The 22,772-nt window shown below is 52.9% G+C and overlaps 1 protein-coding gene across 1 annotated transcript in view; it reads right to left on the reverse strand.

Moving 5' to 3' along the window:
• Positions 1-22,772, reverse strand: part of CCDC33 (coiled-coil domain containing 33) — a 43,437-nt gene that overhangs the window by 17,384 nt on the left and 3,281 nt on the right. Inside the window, exons 4-9 of the mRNA XM_071568826.1 lie at positions 11,247-11,410; positions 6,941-7,065; positions 4,721-4,830; positions 3,894-3,995; positions 3,661-3,752; positions 3,401-3,521 (exon numbers count right to left, since the gene is read on the reverse strand). Of these exons, the coding sequence (XP_071424927.1) occupies positions 3,401-3,521; positions 3,661-3,752; positions 3,894-3,995; positions 4,721-4,830; positions 6,941-7,065; positions 11,247-11,410 (714 nt within the window). The remainder of the gene's footprint in view (positions 1-3,400; positions 3,522-3,660; positions 3,753-3,893; positions 3,996-4,720; positions 4,831-6,940; positions 7,066-11,246; positions 11,411-22,772) is intronic.

Below are 22,772 nucleotides of genomic sequence, written 5' to 3' on the forward strand. Positions count from 1 at the left end.
GCACTCATGCTTGGGAAGGGGTTGCTTTGCAGGCATTCAGGGTCTGTCTCTCACCTCAAAACCCCTTCCCAAACATGAATTCCAGGTCACTTGACAGATATTGAATAGTGGGAAACATTTATCCCCAGAGCTGCCATCCATTGTTGGAAATGGCATCACTCTGTCCCCACCAGCAGCTGCTCCCCTTCACCTTCAGAGAGCCCCACCAGCTCTCCAAAGGTCAACCCTAACACTGACTTCCCAACGACAAGAATTTATTGACAGCAGCTCCTTTTTAATGCTGTTACTCCATCCCTTCAGCCCAGCGGGAATGAGATGCTGATTGGCTTTTCTGCATCAGCACATTTCTGCTTTGTGGGGTCTCCCTCTGCTCACGTTTTTGGATGCTAATGGGCATTATGCACCTCAGAGAGCCACAGAGGTGCATTATCCAGCCTTGGGGGTGTTAGCATTGGGAATGTGGGGTTGGGATGCTTTGGAGCCTGAAAAATCCTCCATGATGGGCTGCACTGGGCAGTGCTGTTAGTGCTGGCTCAGCACCAGGCTGGCTCTCACACTCAGGAGTTTATCAGGGACTCCTTAGGGATTTTTAGCTGGGATATAGCGTGGTCTGGCTGCTGGGAGCCCAGATTGTGTCTGGGAAACACACACGGATTGGAGCAGCTCAGAGCAGCCAGATCCAGCCCAGCACCCTCCGGGCACTCCTCTCCTTTCCCAGCCCACAGGGCTGCTCTTTCAGCTTCAGAAACCCCAAATTTTGGGGAAAATCTCCTCCAAATCACAAAATGCCACCTCCAGTTACTTTTCCTGGCATCGACCTGTACAAGCTGCTGGAGATGGTGCCATTTCAGCCTCAGCAGGGAAGGGAAAAGTCAAACGTGGGAGCATATTGGTGATTTGACCCCGATTGTCGGAGGTGCTGAGCCCACATGGCTCCTTTCACCAGGAGAGGGATGGGACATGACATTCCTGATTTCCCCCCTGATTTTGGAGGTGGGGGCAGGGGGCAGGCTGCTTGCTGGGGCCAGGCTGTCTCCCACCAGCTCGGCAGGACAGATGGACGCTCCGTGCCGGGGCGTCAGAGCTGATGCACTGATTTGGGCAGACGTCTTGGCACAACAACTGTCTCTACCAAGAGCCACCTGGAGGAACACAACAAAGGGGATGGGGAGGAGGAGGAAGGAGACACCTTCATCCTTTTTGGCTGTCCCAGCTCATCTCCCAACGGCTGGTTCAAAGGCAGCATCATTGGCAAGAGCAGAGGTAGAAGAAGCCAAGACCACTGCCTGCCTCTCTCCTGCCTTCCCAAGGGATGAGGCCATCCCTGCTCCTCACAGATGCCTGTCTGGTTGGTGCAGGGCCCAGAAAAGAGTGAAAAGCTCCAGATAAGTAGGTTAAGCTGGGGAATTCTCAAGGAAAGTAGCTCCAAAGGAGATTTATCCTAGAAGGAACCAACATCACAAAGGCTTGAGCTTGGTCCTGGGAGGACAGACACAACATGGCTCTTTGTAGGAGGTCCCATGAATTTGTTGTTGTCACCGGTGTGCCAAACCCATCAGTGTGTCCAAACCCATCAGTGTGTCCAAACCCATCAGTGTGTCCAAACCCATCCCTTTAGTGAAAAAGAGGATGTTGGCCCAACGGGAGCACCCAAGGAGAGCAGAGCACTCAACACACTTGGAGGTGGCTCTGTGCAGGTCTCAGCTAACTGCTGGTCAGAGAGACCACAACTCCAGGAGCCCTGCACAGGCAGGGGAGGGTTAAAGACCCAGGAACCCAAAAAGAGTGAAAGGAGTCCCCTGCTGAAGGTGAACCCAAGTGCTACTGGCTGCAGAAGCTGATGGGAGCTGACAGGCGAGAGGACACGCAGGGCTGGCAGAATTATCGAATCCGATTAACCCGCCCAGAATTTCACTCAGGGAAAGCCATTAACCTCTGGAACCAGAGCAGCAGAGCTCCCTCCTCTTCCTGCCAGACTTCCCCCAGCGTTTCCTCCCAGGCATTAAGAGTTCATCCTCCTGGGAGGGAAGCACATCCTACAGGTGGGGAAACTGAGGAAGGAGATGGGGGGCCATGCAGCTCCCCAGGGAGAGCATCCTCAGGGGTGTGGCAAGACAGACACAGCCCTGTGGGCATGGAGGGAAGGAGGAGGAGGAAGCAGCAGCATTCACACAGGCCAGATGGTTGAGTTTAATCACTCGTCCTCCCATGTTGGGCTCCCACCACTCGGCCCTGGCAGCAGTGCCAGGAATGTGGGGCTCGGACCCAGCTCATGGATCCCAAAACTTCATGGGGGACTGTGTTTGTATTTAGCCCTATAAATCCAAAATAAATACATTTTGGCTGCCTTTACAAGAGGGAAATGTCCCTGGGAAGCAGTAGCCTCGGGGTTGCAAAGATTGGAGAGGGAAGAAATCCAATATCTTGGGTAGTGGACAGGAATTTCCTTCCTATATCTGCTCTGGAGGTGATGTGGGTACCCCATGCCCTGAATCCATTGCCATGGTGGGGTTGGGGGTGCAGACCCAAAAAAGAAGGGTCCTGGTGCTCCCTCCACCTCTTACCTGCAAGAACCCAGGGAGACAGAGGAGGGGGGAGGCATAAACCAATAATTATTGTACTGACTGAAACACACTAGTGATTTTTATGATAATTCAGCGCCTCACGGGCGACTTGGCATTTGGTTGTGCTCCTCTCCGTAATATTTTATTTATGGGCTCCCTGAATGTGTTGATCCAGGGCATTTCAGTCTGAGCCCATCAAAATTCAGTGCAGGGGGGAGGAGGACCGAGCCAGAGAAGCGCCTGCACTCCGCTGGTGTCAGGGGCCAGCTGGATCCCTCTTCTGGTACAGCCAGACATCTGCCCTCGGCTGCCACTTTGCAGAGGTGAAAGGATGGAGCAGCTCCACTTTTGAGGAGTAGCAGCTTCACTCTTGGCTCCTCCATGCCACCTCCTCCCTGACCCAGCATCCCTGCAATCCCCTCCCTCCCTCCCTCCTTGCCAATTTTTTGGCAGCGCTCAGGAACAAAAGAGAGGCCCTCCTCCCACTCGCCAACGATGATGCTGTGTGTGGAAAGGGGAATGTTTCCCTGGCAACAGCTATTTTGAAGATGTGCCTCGTGGTACTTGAGGCCCGGGGAGGAGAAGGTCACTGCCTTCCAGAGGAGGCTCTCAAGCCGGAGGAGGGAGCAGAGCAGGGGGAAAAATGAAGGGCAGAGACACAAACCAGCCTGTGGGTTTCTGGATGTGAGGGCCACATCTGATGCTCAAAGCATTGCTTTGCCCCTAAAGTGTTCCCTCCATGGGGTGCTCAGCTCCCCCACAGAAGGAGGGATGCTCAGTGGTACCCACGCAGGATGGATGCTCCAGGATCCCTGTGGATATGCTCAGCCTCCTACCTGGGGGCAGCCGTGGTTGGCAGATCGGGCAATGCTGAAAGCGGCTGCTGGAGGGTCTGGGAATGTGATGGTGGTGGGGCTGATGTCGGGATGGGAGACGGGATTCTTCTCCATGCGGTGCCTGTGGAATGATGGAAAGGTTAGGTCAGCATATGTGGGGCCACATCCACCTCAGTGAGCTGAGCACCACGGGGGGGGGCTGGCACCAGGGATGCTCAGGTTGTCCCCCCAAGTCACCAGCACCACCAGCTATCACTCACTTGTACTCCTGAACATTGCTCACAACTCTGGCCACGGCAACAAGGGTCCCAGGGGGGGTGGTCATGGAGGGTGACAGCCCCCTCAGCAACACCTGGGAGGTGGGGGGTCCTTGGTGAGGGAACAGAGAATGTGGAGAGGGGAGAAAAGCTGCCAGAGAAGGAGACAAGATGCAGCAGCATCCAAGACCCTGCACACCTCCCTGCCATCCCCTGTCCCCAAGGCCACCTCTCACCTGCAAGGCCACATAGCTGAGGCCATCACAGCGAGGAATGAAGCTCCTTTTGCGGGTGATGGTGACATGCAGGACCATCCCCACAGAGTCCTGTGCCTGTTTCTGGAGGAGAGAAAAGCGTGGGAGGAGGAAGGCCAAGGCCACCAAATGCAGGCACTGGGCACAGACAGCCCATTGCTGGCAATAAAACATCCACTGATAATTAAAGCTCACTGGCCCCTGGAGCCTTCCCAGAAAAGATCAATATGATAAATCCTTCTGTATTTAAATATTTCATCTTTCCCAGTCTGTGCAAGGAAGAGGAAGCTCATTTCTGTCAGCCCGAGAATAGGAAAGGTTGATTTTGGGGGAGTATGGAGTGAGTTTGCCAGGCATCAGCTGTACAGGGTGCTGCTGGTCAAGTCCCTGGGCTGGAGAAATGCCCATGGAGGGGTTCAGGAAGCAGCTTCTCTGGGGCTGGACATTAATTAATGCACAGCAGACCCTTTTTAATGAATGCTCTGACATATGGCCCTGCCCTGCATCTCCTTTCCGGGATCCTGAGGGTCAAAGCACTTCCCAGCTTGCAATCCCATCATTTTTTCCACCACATTTTCCCACTGGAGAGAGCTGAAAAGAGCCCAGCACAACACTTGCCTTGTTGTCACCTCTCCGGAAGCTCACAAGCCTCTCTGAGCACCTTCCTCAACTTGCCAAATGCAATTTTCCCACTGGGATTAGAGTGTTACACAAGGCTCCCTTTGCCCACAATCCCCAGCTACAGCTGCTGAAAATCAAAATACAAGCAGGAATAATGAGCAGGATGGAGGGGTTTGTGCTGTACCTACCAGCACCAGCCTGCAGTGGTGGGGTTGGAAGGGCTGGAGGTGCTGGACTGGCAGCTGAAATGTCCCCAGTGCCTCCTTGGTGGCTTTGTCTTTCACAGTGAGAGTCAGGTCTGGAAGGGAGAGGGTCAGCTGTGAGGATGAGCAGGGATGGCCACAGGGTTTGGGAAAGAAGAGGGGTTTGGGCAAGAAGAGAGGTCTGGGGGAAGGTCTGGGTGAAGAAGGGACAGAGACAATGGATTGATTAATTTTCAGCAGGCCTTTCCCCTCACAAGGCTGTGGTGGAGTGAACAGGAGCAGAATTTATATCTAAACTGAGATAATACACACACATATCTCAAGCAGCCATGAATAGCCTGTCCCAGACATCTCCAGGAAAGCAAAGCTGCCACCAGTGCAGTTAAAATTGCCTTATAAGAAGTGAGTATTTCCTGTTGATCCATCTAATCCACCTCCAGCCCACCCTGCTCAGCTTCCAGGGCTCAATTCTGCCCTGAGCCCTCCCTGCCCAAGGGTGCACAATGAAATCAGCCCTCTCAGTGATTCCTGGTCCCCATCTGTCCCCTGGCATGGCAGCATCACCACGTGGATTCTGGCACCCCCTGTTCTTCCCTCAAATTAAAGCAAAGCTGCAATTTATTTGACAAGCAGAAGTAGGAGCCTTTTATGGGAAAAAAAAGAGGAGTTGATGGAAGGGAAAAACGCCCTCTCTTTATTCTGCCATCAAGAGTTGGGCCTCCCTTCCCCCAGCTTAATGACTGTGCCGAGGCACCTGCCTTAACTCCTGCTTGGCCAGCCTGGGAATGGCACAGGTTGTGCATGTCCCCAAACGAAGCTGAAGAAGGCAAGAGCATGGTCCACGCTTTCCTGAGCTTGGCCTTTTCACTAAGTGCTCCATTTATATGGAAGTGTTCTTTTTCTCCCATCCCCTTGTTGGAAGGAGCACCAGGGAATATGTCCTGGGGTTGAGCGACACAAAAGTGGCTTTTCTGTCTGTCATCACCAGTGATAGATCACACTTGGACTTCTGGGAAATAAAAGGATGGAAACTGTATTGCTGGGCAAGAAAAGGTGTGAGCTGCACCTGGGAATGACATCTCCAGGATGAACACCTGGGGGATGAACATGTCCAAACATCTGGGGAGTGCTGGGAGGTGGAGGAACAGACCTGGAGGTCCCATTGGGTTTCCCTGATTTTCTCATGGTTGCATATGGGGCAAAAAGTACATCAAAATCTCCTCAGTTTCACTGAGGTCAGGGCCTAAAGGGATTAGACACTTGAAGATTGGTTCCCAACATTTGTTTTGTAAGGAGCTGATTTTATAATCAAATCCTGGCCTCTAATTCTGTGAGTTTTATCACAGTTACAGGCTTAGCAGCCCTGGGTGGGGAGTAACAGCATCAGGATGTGGTTTCAAATGATACAAGGTGTGGGATGGCCCCTCAGTTCTGGGCCCCTCAGTCCAGGAAAGAGATTGAGGGGCTGGAGCGGGGCCAGAGAAGAGCAACGAGGCTGGAGAAGGGACTGGAGCACAAGTGCTGTGGGGAGAGGCTGAGGGAGCTGGGGGTGTTCAGCCTGGAGAAGAGGAGGCTCAGAGGTGACCTCAGCACTGTCTGGAAGTGCCTGAAGGGAAGTTCTGGCCAGGTGGGGGTTGGTCTCTTCTCCCAGGCACTCAGCAATAGGACAAGGGGGCACGATGGGCTCAAGCTCTGCCAGGGGAAATTGAAGTTGGAGATGAGAAGAAACTTCTTTGCAGAGAGAGTGCTCAGGCATTGGAATGGGCTGCCCAGAGAGGGGGTGGATTCCCCATCCCTGGAGGTTTTTCAACTGAGCTTGGCCGTGGCACTGAGTGCCATGATCTTGTAAAGGGACTGGAGTTGGACCAAGGGTTGGACTTGATGATCTGGGAGGTCTCTTCCAACCCAATCCATTCTATATTCTATGATTCTATGGCAGTGGGAAAAATCTGGGTTGCTTCCCACTCATTCTGATTCCCATGATATACTTTGGAGGATGTCTGGAGCATCATTACTTGTTCCACCCTGGGCATGTCCCTCCTGGTCCTCCCCACACCTATAAGTGTCAGGACGTGTCTCATCCCCTCTGCTCGGGGTCCTTTGGAGTATGGACTCCCTGATATCCCCAAATTAACTCTTTGAGGAGACAAATCCCACATCCTGGTCCCCAGCATCCCTGTCCCAGTGGTCCTCTGATGCTCTCACCTGCCCATCCTGCATCCTCAGCATCCATTTCCACCATCACCTCCTCCTCCCAGGTGGGTGCATGGGTGGGCACTGAGGATGGACGAGATGCCTTCGGCTTCTGCTCAGCCCCTCCGTTGGTCTTACTGGGAGGAAAAGGGAGGAAAACAGGTGGGTTGCTGGGTGAGGAGAGGGAATGTGGCAGCAGGGAGCTGGGAGAGGACCAGCCCCGCTTGGTGCAGCATCCTGCCCTCAGCAAAGCTCTGCCCCTGCTCTGGGGGGCTGTGCTGAGGATTCAGTGCTGGGTTTGCTCCTGGATCCTGCCGAGCCCCCAGTGACAGGTTTGCAGCCCCTTTTATCCGAAAGGCTATTTCAGACCCCGGAGGCTAATTATCCACAGTATTGATGAAGGGACAGGGAGGAGGCTGCTGGGAAAAGAGAGAGAAGAGTGAATGTTAACGACTGTCATCATTAGACTCAGCATATAACGATGTTGAGCAATAATTATGGTTGTGTTTGTTGCTACAGACCCAAGTAATTCATCTGTGCTGGTGTCACCATAAGGGCTGTTTTGGGGTTATTCCTCCCACTTCTATCAATTAATCATCAATTACTAATTAGCTGGGCTAATTACAATAATCCCACACACACTTTTAATGAGGCTGGAAGGCCTTTTAGGTGGTCTCCACTGCCCAGCAAGACACTTGGTCTTATCCTGGAGGTCCCAAAACCACAGCAGAGTCCCAGTGCCTGGTGGTGTGGTGACCACAAGTCCCTGCAGCCCCACTCGGGGTTGAAAGGGGGTGGTGACTTCCCATTGTGACACAGAAGTCTCAGCCCTTTGAATGGGTTGTTTTGGATATTAAGGTTATAAAATGCCTGGTGCTGGCTCCTCCAAGGAAAGCTCTTCCTGGGGCAGAGCCAACATGGCTCTCAGGGAGGTTACCAGGGCACTGTGGTGACTGAGGAGAGATCGAGGCACTGGAGACTCCACTTCTGGGAGAAAAGAGATTATAAGTCATAATCATTGGATGGTTTGGGTTGGAAGGGCCCTTAATTATCTTGTTCATCAAGGTCCTTCCACCTGTAAGGTGAGCCCAGGTGGGACCAAGCAGGTTCATCCCAGATGGATGGGAGAACACTTACAAGACCTTCATTCCCTCTCCTTGCTGAAGAGCCTGGTCTAATGGACCCTCAGCCACACTGCATCCACATCCTGTGCTCCTCTCCCATCTCCCACATGTCCCCTTCCCCACCAGTGGAGCCCACAGGGATGGAGCTGGCCAGCTTTGAAAGGTGGGAATTAGCGTCAGGCTGGCACCATTGTGGAGGGGCTGGAAAAAACTTGGCTCTCCAGTAATGAGCTCTGTGGGGGATTGCTCTCCCAGCAACGTGCTCAGAGTCCGAATGAAGCCAGACCTCGGCTGGGGGGGTGGGAGGAGGAGCAGGGGGGTGAGAACCGGCTGCTCCAGGCCCCCTTCATTATAGACTTGCCTAAGGATGGGAGAGCATTCAAACAGAGCTGTGAAGTGGGGAGGGGGAGGAAAACAATCCACAACCTACAGGGACATGCCTCAAAAATCACATGAATAGTCTGGGGGCAGTGGGAACAGCAGGGATGGTTTGATGTTTCTTCCTCCCCCCAACCAGATCCAGACCCACTGGAGGGACAGGAGTGGAGCCTGCAGACATGGGATTTCACACCTCAGGGCAGGACATGGCCGGGATGCACTAAGGGCTGCTCCGAGGATGCTCTGCATCCCTCCCTGCTGGCTCTGGGGCAGGCACTTGGCTCTGCCGTGCGTGCGGGGATGCACCATCCGCCCACTGCTGCGATAAAAGATAAAGATAAAAGATAAAGACGGCCGCCCCCGGGGAGTTATTATCTGTCAACGTCTCGGCTGCGGCGCTTTGGGACGGCAGCACGCAGCCACCCTGCTGCTGTGACACCAGGGTATTCCACAAAGGGCTTGGCAGGGCTGTGCCCAGCCTTCAGAATATTTATTTACTCAGTGTTAGAAGTTGTTATCTCTACAGGGTGAGTTATTTCTCGGGGTTGATATCCCAGTTGCTACATTGCTCCTGATCCTCTAACCCTGGATGTTCCATCTTCATCCCACCAGGATGCTGTGGCAAGGAGGGACCACTTGATCTCAACCTCCCCCGTGCTCTGGGTTTATCAGCTGAGTTAATTCTGGACGCAGTCAAAAGGTTTTACTCGCAGGAACGCCCTTTCTGAGAACATCCCATGGCACCACGAGCCGGACCACTGTCTTCACAGGGGAACCTGTGGGCAGGGGGACATCGGAGCCCCCTTCCCCAGGCTGGGAGCAGCCGACGCATTCAGCAGCAACCTTGAGTTGCTTCTCTGGGTGCTGAAGAGCAGAAAGGAAGGAGTGGGGAGGTGCTTTCACCCGCCCGCGGTACTCAATGGAGAGGAGAAGCTGGCCGGAGCCAGGCGCTTTGTGCCGCTAATTGCAAACACGGCTGGCTCCAGCACGCCAAGGTCATCCCTGCCTCCCGCCGGTCTGCGAGCAATTCACCTGCGAGCATGAGGGAGTGAAAGGAAGACGCAGAACCAACCCATCAGTGTCCCTGGAAGCAGGGATGGGGGATTTGCTGGCTGTTCAGTGAATGAGGAGCAGAGCCAAGGTGCTGCCAGGTCTCCAGAGCATCCCTGGAGTATCTGGGGCAGGGTGAGCCAAAACCCCTGTGTGGGATCTCCTACTCCTCAAAGTCTTTCAGGCTGACTCTGCCGAACATTTCCCTCTACGAAGCTCTGGAAGTGCTGCACACAACTACGGAGTGCTGTGGGACGCTGAGTCCGCGCTGAGTGACAGGCACAGCCACAGAGGGCAGTGGTGCTGCCCCCTCCCTTCCACCCCACCTGGATCGCATCCCTTTGAGGGGAGATGATGCTCTGAGTGGCAGCACTTTGAGGTCGGAATGGCTCTGCTGGTTACCACTCAGCTGTTCTGGGGGGATTGGATGCCACCAGACCCCCCACCAGCACATCCCCCTCCCACTTCTCCCTCCCATCCATAAACCCCCACCTTTTAACTGCAACATGCTACTCTCTTTCAAAAGCAAGTGCCCTGAAAAACAATCAGTGATTCCTTTCTGCCTTGGCTCCCTCACTATGGTTACTAAAAGGCCCCTCATGTGTCCTGCATCCCTAATACCCACCTCCCCTCCCCTCCATCACTCCCCTGTTACCATGGCAATGCAGTGATGGAGCAGCATCAGAATGTAAAGAGAGACGCAACAATCACACGCCACCCTCGTGCTATCATTTGGGATATTGATGTTTAAATCTCCGGAGATCATCTGGGTATAATTGGTTTATGGAAATAGAGACAACTCCTGCCGAGGAGTTACTCAGGCTGCCGGGGTGGAGAGTGAGTTCTTGGCATTGGAGGCTGAGAAAGAGGGGATGGGGTGATGGAGGGGTGGCAGTGGGGGCTCCCAGCTCATATGTTGGCCAGGGCCAGCTGATAAAATCCTGATGAAGGAGAGCTGCATCCCCTCTGCCCAGGGATGCCTGATGGGGCTGGCACTGGGCACTCTGTCACACTGACAGACTCTGGGACCCCCTTCACAACAGAGCTCGGGGTTTCTACACTGGAAAACACACAACAAGCAACAGTTTGCTTTACATGAGGAGATGTTTCCAGGCTTTCACAGTCCTGGCTGCTGATTGAGCCCCAACCCTGCATCCTTGTTCCCTCGACACTGATGGATCTACTTGGGTACCAGCCTGCCCAGCATTGCCCTGGGGAGATGCCCTGGAAGAACCATGCTCTGCAGCCAGGCAATGCTCTGAAGGCACTGACAGCTGCTTTCTCCCCTCGATTCCAGGGAAGTGAATCCCCTCTGCCTCTGGGATGGCAGTGCTGAGCAGGACAGCCTCCCTCTCAACACAGACCAAAGCCTGACCGGCTAATTGAGTCCCCTGGCACATGCATAATGCACGAGGAGCCAAGTTCTCCTTACCCAACATCCTGTTTTATTTATTAAAACACTCTTTTATTTATTGTGATATCATCCCCAAACCCAGGCAGCGTTACCCTGTGGATTCTTTGACATCATTTTATACTTTCAATATTAGGAACTCTTTCTTCCCAGCATTGCAGTGAGCCAAAGTGCCTTGTGCCTGCCTTCCCCCATCGCAGGGAGGAGTCCTGTTTCCTCTTCCTGCATCTCATGGAGGTGATGCCAGAGAGATTTACCCCTTGCTGGGGTTCATGAAGAGGGTGGCAGCTACCAAACCCCCTCTTTGTGTCCCCATAATCCCTGCTGTCTCCCTTTGCAGATGCTGGATACTCACATGACAATATATGGCCATGGCACCCGCCCCTCACTTGTGGCTGGCAGATTGCTGGCACCATGGAGGGCAATGGTGATGGTTTCCTTCCCCACTCTGGCCAGGTGTTCCCCACCAGCCATGGGTGTGTGCCTGGGACCCTCCATCCTGGCAGGGGACTTGGATACCTGCTGGGAGCAAGTGGAGGATACATAAGGTGGGGAGTGACTGGTTGTGAAGCTGCAGCCACGTCCCTGTCACCCCACCTCGTCCCATGGCCCAGCTCAGAGCCCAGATAGAGGAGATTCCATCCCAGCACAACCCCACATCCCACACTGGTCTCAGATGTTGGAGAGTAAGCCAGGGAGGTGGTGTCCCCTCACATTCCCATCACAGCAGTCTCTTCCCTGTCCCCAGTGTGTCTCCTGTGGCTTAGAATCACAGAATCATAGAATGGTTTGTGTTGGAAAAGACCTCCAAGATTATCAAGTCCAACCCTTGGGCCAACTCCAGTCCCTTTACCAGATCATGGCACTCAGTGCCACAGCCAATCTCAGCTGAAAAACCTCCAGGGATGGGGAATCCACCCCCTCTCTGGGCAGCCCATTCCAATGCCTGAGCACTCTCTCTGCAAAGAAGTTTTTTCTCATCTCCAACTTCAATTTCCCCTGGCAGAGCTTGAGCCCATTGTGCCCCCTTGTCCTATTGCTGAGTGCCTGGGAGAAGAGACCAACCCCCACCTGGCCAGAACTTCCCTTCAGGCACTTCCAGACAGTGCTGAGGTCACCTCTGAGTCTCCTCTTCTCCAGGCTAAACACCCCCAGCTCCCTCAGCCTCTCCCCACAGCACTTGTGCTCCAGTCCCTTCTCCAGCCTCGTTACTCTTCTCTGGCCCTGCTCCAGCCCCTCAATCTCTTGCCTCAACTGAGGGGCCCAGAACTGAACACAACACTCAAGGTGTGGCCTCCCCAAGGCAGAGTCCAGGGGAAGGGTCACTGCCCTGGGTCTGCTGGCCACGCTAGTTTGGATCCAGGCCAGGATCCCATTGGCCTTCTTGGCCACCTGGGCACACTGTTGGCTCCTGTTGAGCTTCCTGTCCCTCAGTCCCCCCAGGTCCCTCTGCCTGGCTGCTCTCCAGCCACTCTGTGCCCAGCCTGGAGCGCTGCAGGGGGTTGGGGTGGCCAAAGGGCAGGACCTGCACTTGGCCTTGTTGAACCTCATCCCACTGGATGAAGTTCACCATGGATGTCACCATGTCATAGCAGGTGCCAGGCTCTCTAGGACACCCAGCAACATGAGGGGAACCTGCACAGGGTGAAATCATCCCAGCATCCCTGCCCAGCACAGTGCTGTGGTGGGCAGCTACACCCCAGTCCACAGATCCCAGGCCAGGTCACCAAAACAGGAATTAACCATGAAAGTCACCTCTGTGTCCCCCATGTTTCTTTGACCTGACAACAAACCCCTCTCCTTAGCTCATCTCATCCTCCTGCTCCCCTTCTCACTACCCCAGGCATCTCTGCAATTTATAGGGACTCCCCAGGAATTGGGATCTCAGCCTAATCCAGGGGGAAAAGGGGGGAGTGCGGTGGCACCCCCACCCCAGCTCATTAATTCCCACCAGCTGATGTGATAAGGAGCAGCAGAGCCACAAGCTGCTCCTCACGCATCCCATTCCTGCTCCCATCACACCCTGGCCAAGTGAGAGACGGTGCCATCCCCCACCCCCTGCATCCTGCTGTGCCACCATCTCAGGCAGCACGTGGCATTAACCCATTGAATATCTCACATTTCTGGGGATAAAAGGGGTTAAAACACACCCCGTGCCACTCCAGGCCCTGAAATCCAAACCTTTCGTGCATCCTTTGGACCTCCTGGGGTTGAAGCAAAAGCTCCAGCCCAGCCAGCAGCCCCCAGGCTCCTCAAAGCTGTGCCTGCAAATCCCCTCTGACGTGTGGCTGTGCCTCCAAACTCAGTAATGAGGGATTGCTTTGCCCTAAACACACTCCCTTGTCTCTTCCTTGTCTGTCCCTTGTCTGTCCCTTGTCTCTTCCTTGTCTCTCCCTTGTCTCTCCCGGGGCTGCAGTGTTGGGCTTGGTGACCCACCGACATAGGGGATAACATGCCCAAAGCTGAGGTTCACTTGTGGGATGGAAATCTGGATGCTCTGATCACCTGCAGTCTGCAAAAATATTTAAATCAGCATTTCCCTCTGTTTTTATTTATTTATTTGTTTAATTGTTTGTTTGTTTGTTTATTTATTTTATTTTCCTGTCAGCTCAGAAGCTTAAGAAGCTGGGACAGCCTTGGTGTTGGTGACAGCCAGAAAGTGGCACTGAAGGAGCAGAAATGGAGCAGAGTGGAGCAGGGAGTGGATCCCAATCCATGACCAGGAGAGGACAAGGATGGTTGGGGGTTTTGCAGGAACATGATGCTGGATTTGCAGGCAGGAAGCAGGCACAGGCATGCAGGCAGGGATGCTCTCCCTGGAGACCCTCTCTCCTGTCAAGAGAGCATCTGTTCAGGCTCCAGTTCTGGAATTTCAGTGAACATTTTCACCCCAAATATCACAGAATCCCGGCATGGTTTGGGTTGGAAGGGATGTTAAAGCTCATCTCATTCCAAACCCCTGCCACGGGCAGGGACAGCTTCCACTAGACCAGCTTGCTCCTGGCCAAAAATTCACTAAAACCCCACTCTGGAGGAATTCCAGCTGGCAGAGCCAGGAATCAACCTTGCTTTAACTGCACAGACACCTCAGAGCTTGCTGACAGAGCCCTGCTCTGGGGTGGAGCCCTGGACCTAAGCAGAGATGCTGGATCAGTGTCTTACCACCATCTTTATTTACAGCTCCAGATCACTATTTTGGGACATTTTCTTGTATTTTCCCCTATTTTCTTTCACATTCCAGGTAACAGGAGCAGGTTTCTTAGTACACATCTTTATCCCCACCACTGTACTTACATCTAAAAACTGAACAGGTTTTAGCATCAGCAACAGTGAGAGCAGGGTAATTATTGAGGATTTTACTGAAAAACTCACAAGTACTTAAGAAAATAAGCTCAGCAGGAGAACAAACCATTTTAAAAATAGCAAGTGTGAACAATGCCAGGCTTTGCAGGCAACCAGAACCTCAAACCCTCAGCAAGCCTGTGATTAACTACCCAAACCCCACCCCCAGTCACTATTCAGAGCCAGGAGGAGATTCAGTATTTCTTCCCGAAAGGGAGAAGAATTTCTACCCTACAGTTACAGGTAGAGCCTGTGCTTGGTTTTGAAATCTTAGTGGGAGAAAAACTGCTCCGTCCTTCCAAGCCACACACTCCCCCCCAGGAGTTTGCAACCTGTAGCTTGCAGAGGTAGAAATAAAATCCATTTCAAGTGTGCCCAAGCTGGTGGCACCACATTTTGAACATTTTGAGGACATTTGGAGAATCACTGACTTCTGCAGAGCACCTTGAGCATCTCCCACAACCCTCTTCCCTGATCCCATGCAGCACTTTGACCCCAAGCCGCCCTTAAATCCTCCTTAACAATGATTATTAATTATTCACACTGTGCTGTTGCGGGGAGGTTGATTAACGGCTCCTGAGCTGCCATCGTCGTAATTTGTTTTTCTATCAACTCTTTATCATCTCCAACGAAGCACCGGGGCCCAGCAGCTCCTTTTCAGCAGCGCTCAGCCAAGATTAAATTGCTTCTGGCTGCGAGCTGACAAGACATAAATAGCCTCAAGAGCCCAGCGTTTAGTTCAGGGAGGACAGGCCAGGCTGGGAGCCAGCAGGGACCTCCAGGCACGGCACGGCGGGGGCTCCTCCAGCCCCTGCCCACACCTGGAGACCACAGTTGTGTTTTCTCCCAGGAATAAGGTCGGTGATTTCAGGGTTCTCCTTGAATTTTGATTTCATGAGGCAGCAAGAGCACAGAGTGAGAGCCTGGGGCTCTACACCTGCAGCTTTCACCTCCTCAGCTCCAAATCCAACCCTCCCAGAGCTCCTTGGGATGCTGCAGGAAAAGACATCAATCCCTGTCCTTTCACAGAAGGAACAGGACCCTTGTGGTCCTTTGTAGTGAGCTCCCCAGCCTGGCTAACACCAGGAGCGATGCTGTCACAGAATCATCCCCAGCCCCAAGCTCCTCCCTGCTCCTGGCAATTTATGAGTAGCTGTTGGGAATGTGTCAGCTTTATCCTCCTCCAGAGACTCCATAAAATAATAGTTGCCTCCATGAACGAAGATGGACTGGAGCTGGTGTGAGTTTTCCTACGTGATGTCTCCCCAGGCTCCTTTCAAGCCTCCTTACGGCAGCTAAACACCAACGAGCTGCTTCCCCTCCCAGATGGGAAATAAAGTGCCACTTGGCTTTAAACAACCAGCAGGATCAGGCCACAGGTTCCACCTCCAGCACTGTGCCATGGTGGGGTTGAAGGTCAGGAAAGGCTGGAGCGTGGCAAGGATGCCCCAGGCATGGGCCTGGAGTATGGATGGGGCAACCCAGAGATGGTCCAGGATGTCCTGAAGATGGTCCTGTGTGTTCTGATGATGGTCCAGGACATCCTGGAGTATGGATGTGGCAACTCAGAGCATGGTCCAGAATATCCTGAAGATGGTCCTGTATGTCTTGACGATGGTCCAGGACATCCTGGAGCATGGACAGCTTGAGGATCCTGGATTCCCAGGTGTCCTCTGGGCACTTCAGCAGATCCAATCCCCTTTCAGCTGGAGCTTAAGGCTCTGGGATGTCAGAGCACACCAAGAGCCCCTCGGACATCACAGAGCATCTCTCATTAATGGGGGGAGCAGCCAACTAACAGCTGATTGGCTCCATCATGGCACACACCTCCAGGCACAGGGAAACCAGGGTGGGGAGAGGGATTTTAGACTTCATCAAGCACCAAAATGGGGTGAAATACAGGTTTACAGCAGGATCTTGGTGGCTAATGTGTGAGGGGATCCTTCACCCACACCAGCCTTCTTCCAACATCCTGAATCCAGGGATTTCTGAATTCATGAATTCATGGATTAGTCTCAGTAGCTAATGTGTGAGGGGATCCTTCACCCACACCAGCCTTCTTCCGACATCCTGAATCCAGGGAGTTCTGAATTCATGAATTCATGCATTAGTTTTAGCAGCTAATGTGTGAGTGGATTCTTTACCTACACCAGCCTTCTTCCAACATCCTGAATCCATGGATTTCTGAATTCATGAATTGATGGATTAGTCTCAGTGGCTAATGTGTGAGTGGATTCTTTACCTACACCAGCCTTCTTCCAATATCCTGAATCCATGGATTTCTGGGGCTGTGAGATGTGTCCATATCAGTCTCCATATCAGTCCTGAGGGTGCCAGAGTAGAGAGTGATACCCCATCTCTGTATGGATTTGCACCCCCTCCCAACCATCACGGCTCCTCGTCTGTCTAACCCCACCCTCGGAAGCAACCGGAGCCTCGTCACTAATCAGGTTTGAGGCTGTGAAATCTCATTTGAGGCTCTATTAATGCAGAGCTGGCACGACACAGGCCCTGGCCTGTCTCCAATGAGGAAAACAAGGAAAGCAATCTAGCTGGGAAAAATGCATCTCCCGGAACGAGCTCGGGGGATTGGCCAAACGCAATTACAGTTAAAAGGAAGATTAAAACAGTATCAGCACTCCTCTTCCTCTGCCCCCTGCTCCCACCCCTGGGAGAGGAGCATCCCGCTGCACTGATGGGCATCCCCAGCACCGTGGTGTGTCCAGCATGGGTGTGATTGCAGCAGGATGCTGCCCTTCAGAGCAAAGGGTTTCTGCCTGATGAATGCCATGATCTCCCTGTGCCAGTGGAAGACCTGTGGGATTATAATCAATCATCATGGAATGCTTGGAGTCGGAAGGGACCTTAAAGCCCATCTTGTTCCATCTCCTGCCATGGGTAGGGATACCTTCCACTATCCCAGGTTGATCCAAGCCCCATCCAACCTGGTCTTGGACACTTCCAGGGATGGAGCAGCCACAGCTTCTCTGCCCAACCTGTGCCAGGGAATTTTCCTTTTCCTCAGGGAATTTCTGAGCTTTGCTGACACAGCATGGAAAGTTGGTGTCCCTCTGGGTCCAGGCATGGACACTTTTCCCCTGTTTGCTCAGATATTGCTGAGGTTTTGCTCCTGGGTGCCTTGGAGCTGCTTGGCATGGAATGGGAGGAGAACACAGCCCCCTGTAATGACACCTCTAATTAGCACCTGCTGCCAGAGAAACCCTTATCCTTGAAAAATATCCTCTACAATGCCATGGAGATGGATGTGCAAGGCCATCCACCAGCCATCAGCTTCCCAAATAAAGAAGGCAGTGCACACATGGTTTCCATTTCTAGCAGCCCACAAGCTCATCCTCCCCCCTGCAAAGGCTCCAGAATGACAAGCACAGCTCCAAACAAGACAAATATCCAGATGGCTGGAAAACTCCATCTCCTCCGACAGCCCCAGCTCAGGTTTGAAGCAAACCCAATTGTATTCCAAAGGGGTATTTCCCAACACCTTTGCAGCAGGTTCAAACTCCCTCGCAAGGAAAACCACATTTTAAAACCCTCGAGTAGATCCCCACAAAAGAAAAGTGCGAGGAAGACAAGGAAACACTGTTTTATTCATCGGTTCATCCTGCCAGTCTCCTCCCTTCCCGCTGCTCCAGTAATCCCCCTCCATGCTCTGCTCCCATTCCTCACTCAGCCACAGGGAGATTTTCCCCTTGGATTCAGGCTGAGCTTGATATATTCTGCTTATTATTATTATTATTTTTAAGCAACTTGTTTCCTCGAGGGGAGCCTGCGGGAGCTCGTTAGAGATCACAGGGCTGTTTCGGGGCGCCGGGAGGGAGGATGTTCTTCCCCCTCGGATGTCAACTGCAAGACAATTTCCCTGGGGAGCCTCGTAGCTGCCAGCTGGGAATCCCTTTGGGCTAAAAATTGCCAAATTCATTTTCCTTCCATTTATGTAGAAAACTCCCAATTCACCTGTCAAATAATGAACTGGGCCGGCAGCCCAGCCCCACCTCGGCTGCTGCATGAGGAGAGTTTTAGACTTTCTATATTTATCAGAGCAATTCCCTCCCCCCCACCTCTTAAAAAGGAGCAATTTTCTCTTTTTAACCCCATTTGCTTTCCTCATCAAGGCAGTTATCTGACACTTAAAGGGACGTGATGACTGAAATTGCAGGAATTAGAGCCAACAGCCTTCGCCTTCTTGGAGCAGCCAGTTTGTTCTTCACAGACCAGCAAATCACAAAGCAGCTCGGAAAACCTCTTGAGGATCCATCTTCACCATCTGAGGAGATTTTTTTCCCTCCATTTTAGCTAAGAAAATGTAATTTGTCACTCTTTACTGGCCCATTTTCACACCAGGTCTCCACCTGGGTAGGGAAAAGCATGCAGGGAATTTTGAATTAACTTGGGCAGCCGCAGCTCCCAAATGATGTTGTGACCAGGAATGTAATTTCCTTGCAATACATCACCAGCAACATGTGTTTTCATCCCCTAAATCATCATCTTTAGATCAGAGCTGTGCAAGCAGCCCTCCACACAGCCGTTTGCCTCGGGTCCCCTTTGGCTCCTGGCTCCCTCCAGCACGGAGTTAGACGATCAAGGAATGCTGAGGGGCGAAGCCTCCAATGAACCCATCAAGGCACACTCCTCCCTGGGCTGACAGCTCTTCAAAGCCCTACAAATTGCTTGTCGGAGCGGCATTATTCATCTCAGCCACGTCCCGGGGTGAGCCCTGTCAGCAAAGTTTGTTTTTCAGCCTCATTGGGCTTGTAGTGAGCTCAGGCAGCCCCATCCCCTCGGCCTGTTGTCAGGACAGCAGGTTGGGAGCAGGGCTGGAGCTGTTCCCCCCTCCCTGGGACTGTCGGCGGGCTGAGGGGTGGATCAGCCCAGCCATCCATCACCCGGGAACAGGGACCTCTGCCCAAATCCCACTGCTCTGCTGATGGAGACAGAAGCTTTTATCCACTTTCATTGCTCGAAAAGATCACAGAATCATAGAATGGATTGGGTTGGAAAAGACCTCCCAGATCATCAAGTCCAACCCTTGGGCCAACTCCAGTCCCTTTACCAGATCATGGCACTCAGTGTCACGGCCAAGCTCAGTTGAAAAACCTCCAGGGATGGGGAATCCACCCCCTCTCTGGGCAGCCCATTCCAATGCCTGAGCACTCTCTCTGCAAATAAGTTTTTTCTGCTCTCCAGCTTCAATTTCCCCTGGCAGAGCTTGAGCCCATCGTGCCCCCTTGTCCTGTTGCTGAGTGCCTGGGAGAAGAGACCAACCCCCACCTGGCCAGAACTTCCCTTCAGGCAGTTCCAGACAGTGCTGAGGTCACCTCTGAGCCTCGTCTTCTCCAGGCTGAACACCCCCAGCTCCCTCAGCCTCTCCCCACAGCACTTGTGCTCCAGTCCCTTCTCCAGCCTCGTTGCCCTTCTCTGGAAGATGAAGGGCACGTCGTGACAGCATCATGATCCCAGAGCCAGATCCTCACCCTGCATCCCCTACCACTGCAGATGGACAGAAATGAAAGATCTCATCCCAAAACCAACACCTTGGCACACTCACAAAGGAAACCCCAGCCTGAATTCCAAACAAGAGGGGCCAAAATTATTCCAGCTGTTGCTCAGAACCCCCAGGGACCCCCTGTCTCAAATTCCTTCAGTGCTTGAGGAGTCCTTTCTTACTCTCTATATCCTGCTTAAAAAATAAAGGTGATCTTTACTCCCAGGGAACGTTTTTTCCCTCACCCCTATGACTTACATTGCACAAAGTCACTTTACACCCACAGGCTTTGCCAGGGGACCTGCTCAGCTCCTTGGGGAATCCAAAAGGATAAAGCACAGTATGAGCAGAGCCGGGAGCCAGCTTGGTCCCCTTTTTCAGACCCATTGAAGCTTCAAATGTCAGAGTAGTTCCATGGAGAATCCAAAGGGATAGAACACATTAGTGGAGCCAGGAGCTGGTTTGGTCTCATTTTTCAGACCTGTTGAAACTGTACAAGTCAGAGCAGTTCCATGGACAATCCAAAGGGACAAAACACTGTACACAAAGCCAGGAGTGGGTTTGGTCCTATTATTGAGACCTGTGGAAGCTCCCTGAGCCTGAGCTGACTTTGCATGGTGTGTATGGGCCGTGCTCCCCATGGGCAGCCCCAGCTGGGTCTCACCCCACTCCCTGATCCCTCTGCATCCTGGTAAACCAGAATCCAGAGGGGGGACACAAGCTGTGTGCAAACCCATCTGTTTGTTGCAATTCTTTGTACCCTGACAGCAGCAGATTGCGGGGCTGGGCTGGGCACTCACTGCCAGCTGACAAGGGAGACTGGAAACAAACTGTATTCTGTGGGCTTGAAACCAAGTTCAGCTGCCAAAGGGATCTCCAAAAGCTGGCTCCTTCCCTCCAGCATCACTGGGGAAGTGAAATGGGAATGGTTTCTGGAGGGAGGGACAGACTTCTCAGGGTTTTAAAGACCTTGAAAGGTCCCTTCCAACCCAAACTCTCCTATGACTTCTGCTGACCTGCTGGCTGATTCCCCTTAACTGAGCTCTGCTGTGAGGTGCCCAAGGACCCTGGTGAGCCCATTTCCCTCTTCTCCTTCCCTGAGAGGAGTTATCCCTGGGGCTGGCAGCTCCAAACCTCATTTTCAGCCATCCTGGCAGCAGAGAGATCATCCATGGCATGTTATTGATCTGCTCGGTGCTGTGCCCAGGTCCTGGGACAATTAGGGAGCCAACTGGCTCTGCAACACGCAGCAGGCATTTGAACAGCCAGCAGAGCCTCCTGCTCCGTGCCTGGGAATACATTATCCACAGGTTTCAGGGAAAAAAATCATTATCCCCGGGCCTTGGCCTTTTGCGGGGAGCTCAGCATTCATCCATCATCCCCAGCATCCTACAGAGGAGATTCTCGGCACAGAATCAGCATCAAGGAGCTGTTCCCCCCTCTTTGGGAAAACAAAACAGATGGATGAGATACTCAGCATGCTGATTTCTCAGGGCACCAGTCCGAGCTGCAGCCCTGAGAGGAAACCCCTCACAGCTCTGAGATTGCCCCTCCCTATCCCCAGCATTGCTGAATCCTCTAACTATTGATCACTCAAGTCCTGACTGAATTTGGACAGTATTTGTTCTCTCAGACCTCAGTTTATGGTTCACCTTCACCATGCACTGCAGGGTCAACATATGATGCTTTGAGATGCTCAGGTTTGGACCACCAAGAGCCAAAACAGCTCCAGACCCACAAGCATCTCCCAGCTTGCTCCAGGTTGCAGCATCCCAGGAGTGGTTTTGGAGGTTAAAAACCACATGCCATGATGCAGGACAGCTCAGCCACCCTTCAACACATTTTCCATCAGTCCAGCCCTCCCAGGAGGGCAGGAACCAACATCCCCCCCGCCCCACTCCAAACCTCCCAGCTTTTAATTCTTAAATAAAATCCATCCTGGCAAATACTTGCTGGGTGACATCAGCAGGAGGTGATTTATTGCATTCCCTCCGGGGGCCCAGGAACGAGATTGCATTTGCTAATGCCTCCCTTACGCCCCGGCCCCGCGCCGCATCCTGCTCCGCATCGCAGCCGATTGCGATCGATCCCCACCCCTCCACAGAGTGTCTGTCTAGACGTTTGCTGAGCAAACTCAATCAGGCCTCGCTAATCAGCATCTCTGGCCAGTAAATTTCTGGCAGATCAGGGCGGGAATAGCACATCTATTTGAAAATCCAGTGCTGTGAAGGGCCAGGAGTTGCTCCAGGATGCCCAGGTTTTGTGGCGCTCAGCATCCTGCCCGCAGGGAGCTGTCCCAGATAGCAGCTCAGCAGGGCTCCAGCACCCCAGAACTCCCTTGAAATACACATTCCAAGTGTCCCAGAGCCACCAGCTGCATGTTCCCACAAAAGGCAGAGAGCCAAGGCACAAAGGTTCGTGTGACAGGCAGCCCCTGTGCAGGGCACCCTGCAGGAGAGAGGAGTGACAACCCAAATTTGGCCCTAAAACCTCATGCACGGAGTCACCAGGGCCAAGGAATACGTGCCAGCATTAAGGACATCCTCATGACTGCACCCTGGCCACAAGCCACCCCCTGCAGTGTCCCTTGTCACCTCTTCACTGCCAAAGCCCAGAGCTGGGGGACTGAGGGAGGGCTGCCAGCCCATCCCTGAGCCAGCAGCGTTTCCCCATGGCCTGGAGTTGACAGACAACCTTGCTACCAATCCCAGCATCCCAGACTCTCCCACCAGGACTCCCTGGAAGGAGAAGAGAGCCCAGAGCATGCCCGGGGAAGGTCCATGAGAACAATCCCATCTCCAGCACTGTGGTCCAGCTTTTCAAGTGGTGTTTTCACAGGTGTGTGAGACACCTCCGAGAGCAGCACAGACAACACAGCAATGGGTGTGTTATTCTTCCAGTGAGATGCAGGAAATGGAGCCCCTGGGGTAAGGGCTGTCTTTTCTTCCTTTGTTTAGACAGCTTTTAACACAACTAATAGGAAGAAAATGCAGCCTGTTGTAGCTCTGACCAATGATTTTTGCTGTCTAAGTCTAAATT

Source organism: Pithys albifrons, chromosome 13, assembly GCF_047495875.1.
Source record: "Pithys albifrons albifrons isolate INPA30051 chromosome 13, PitAlb_v1, whole genome shotgun sequence".
In the NCBI taxonomy this organism is placed as follows: Eukaryota; Metazoa; Chordata; class Aves; order Passeriformes; family Thamnophilidae; genus Pithys; species Pithys albifrons.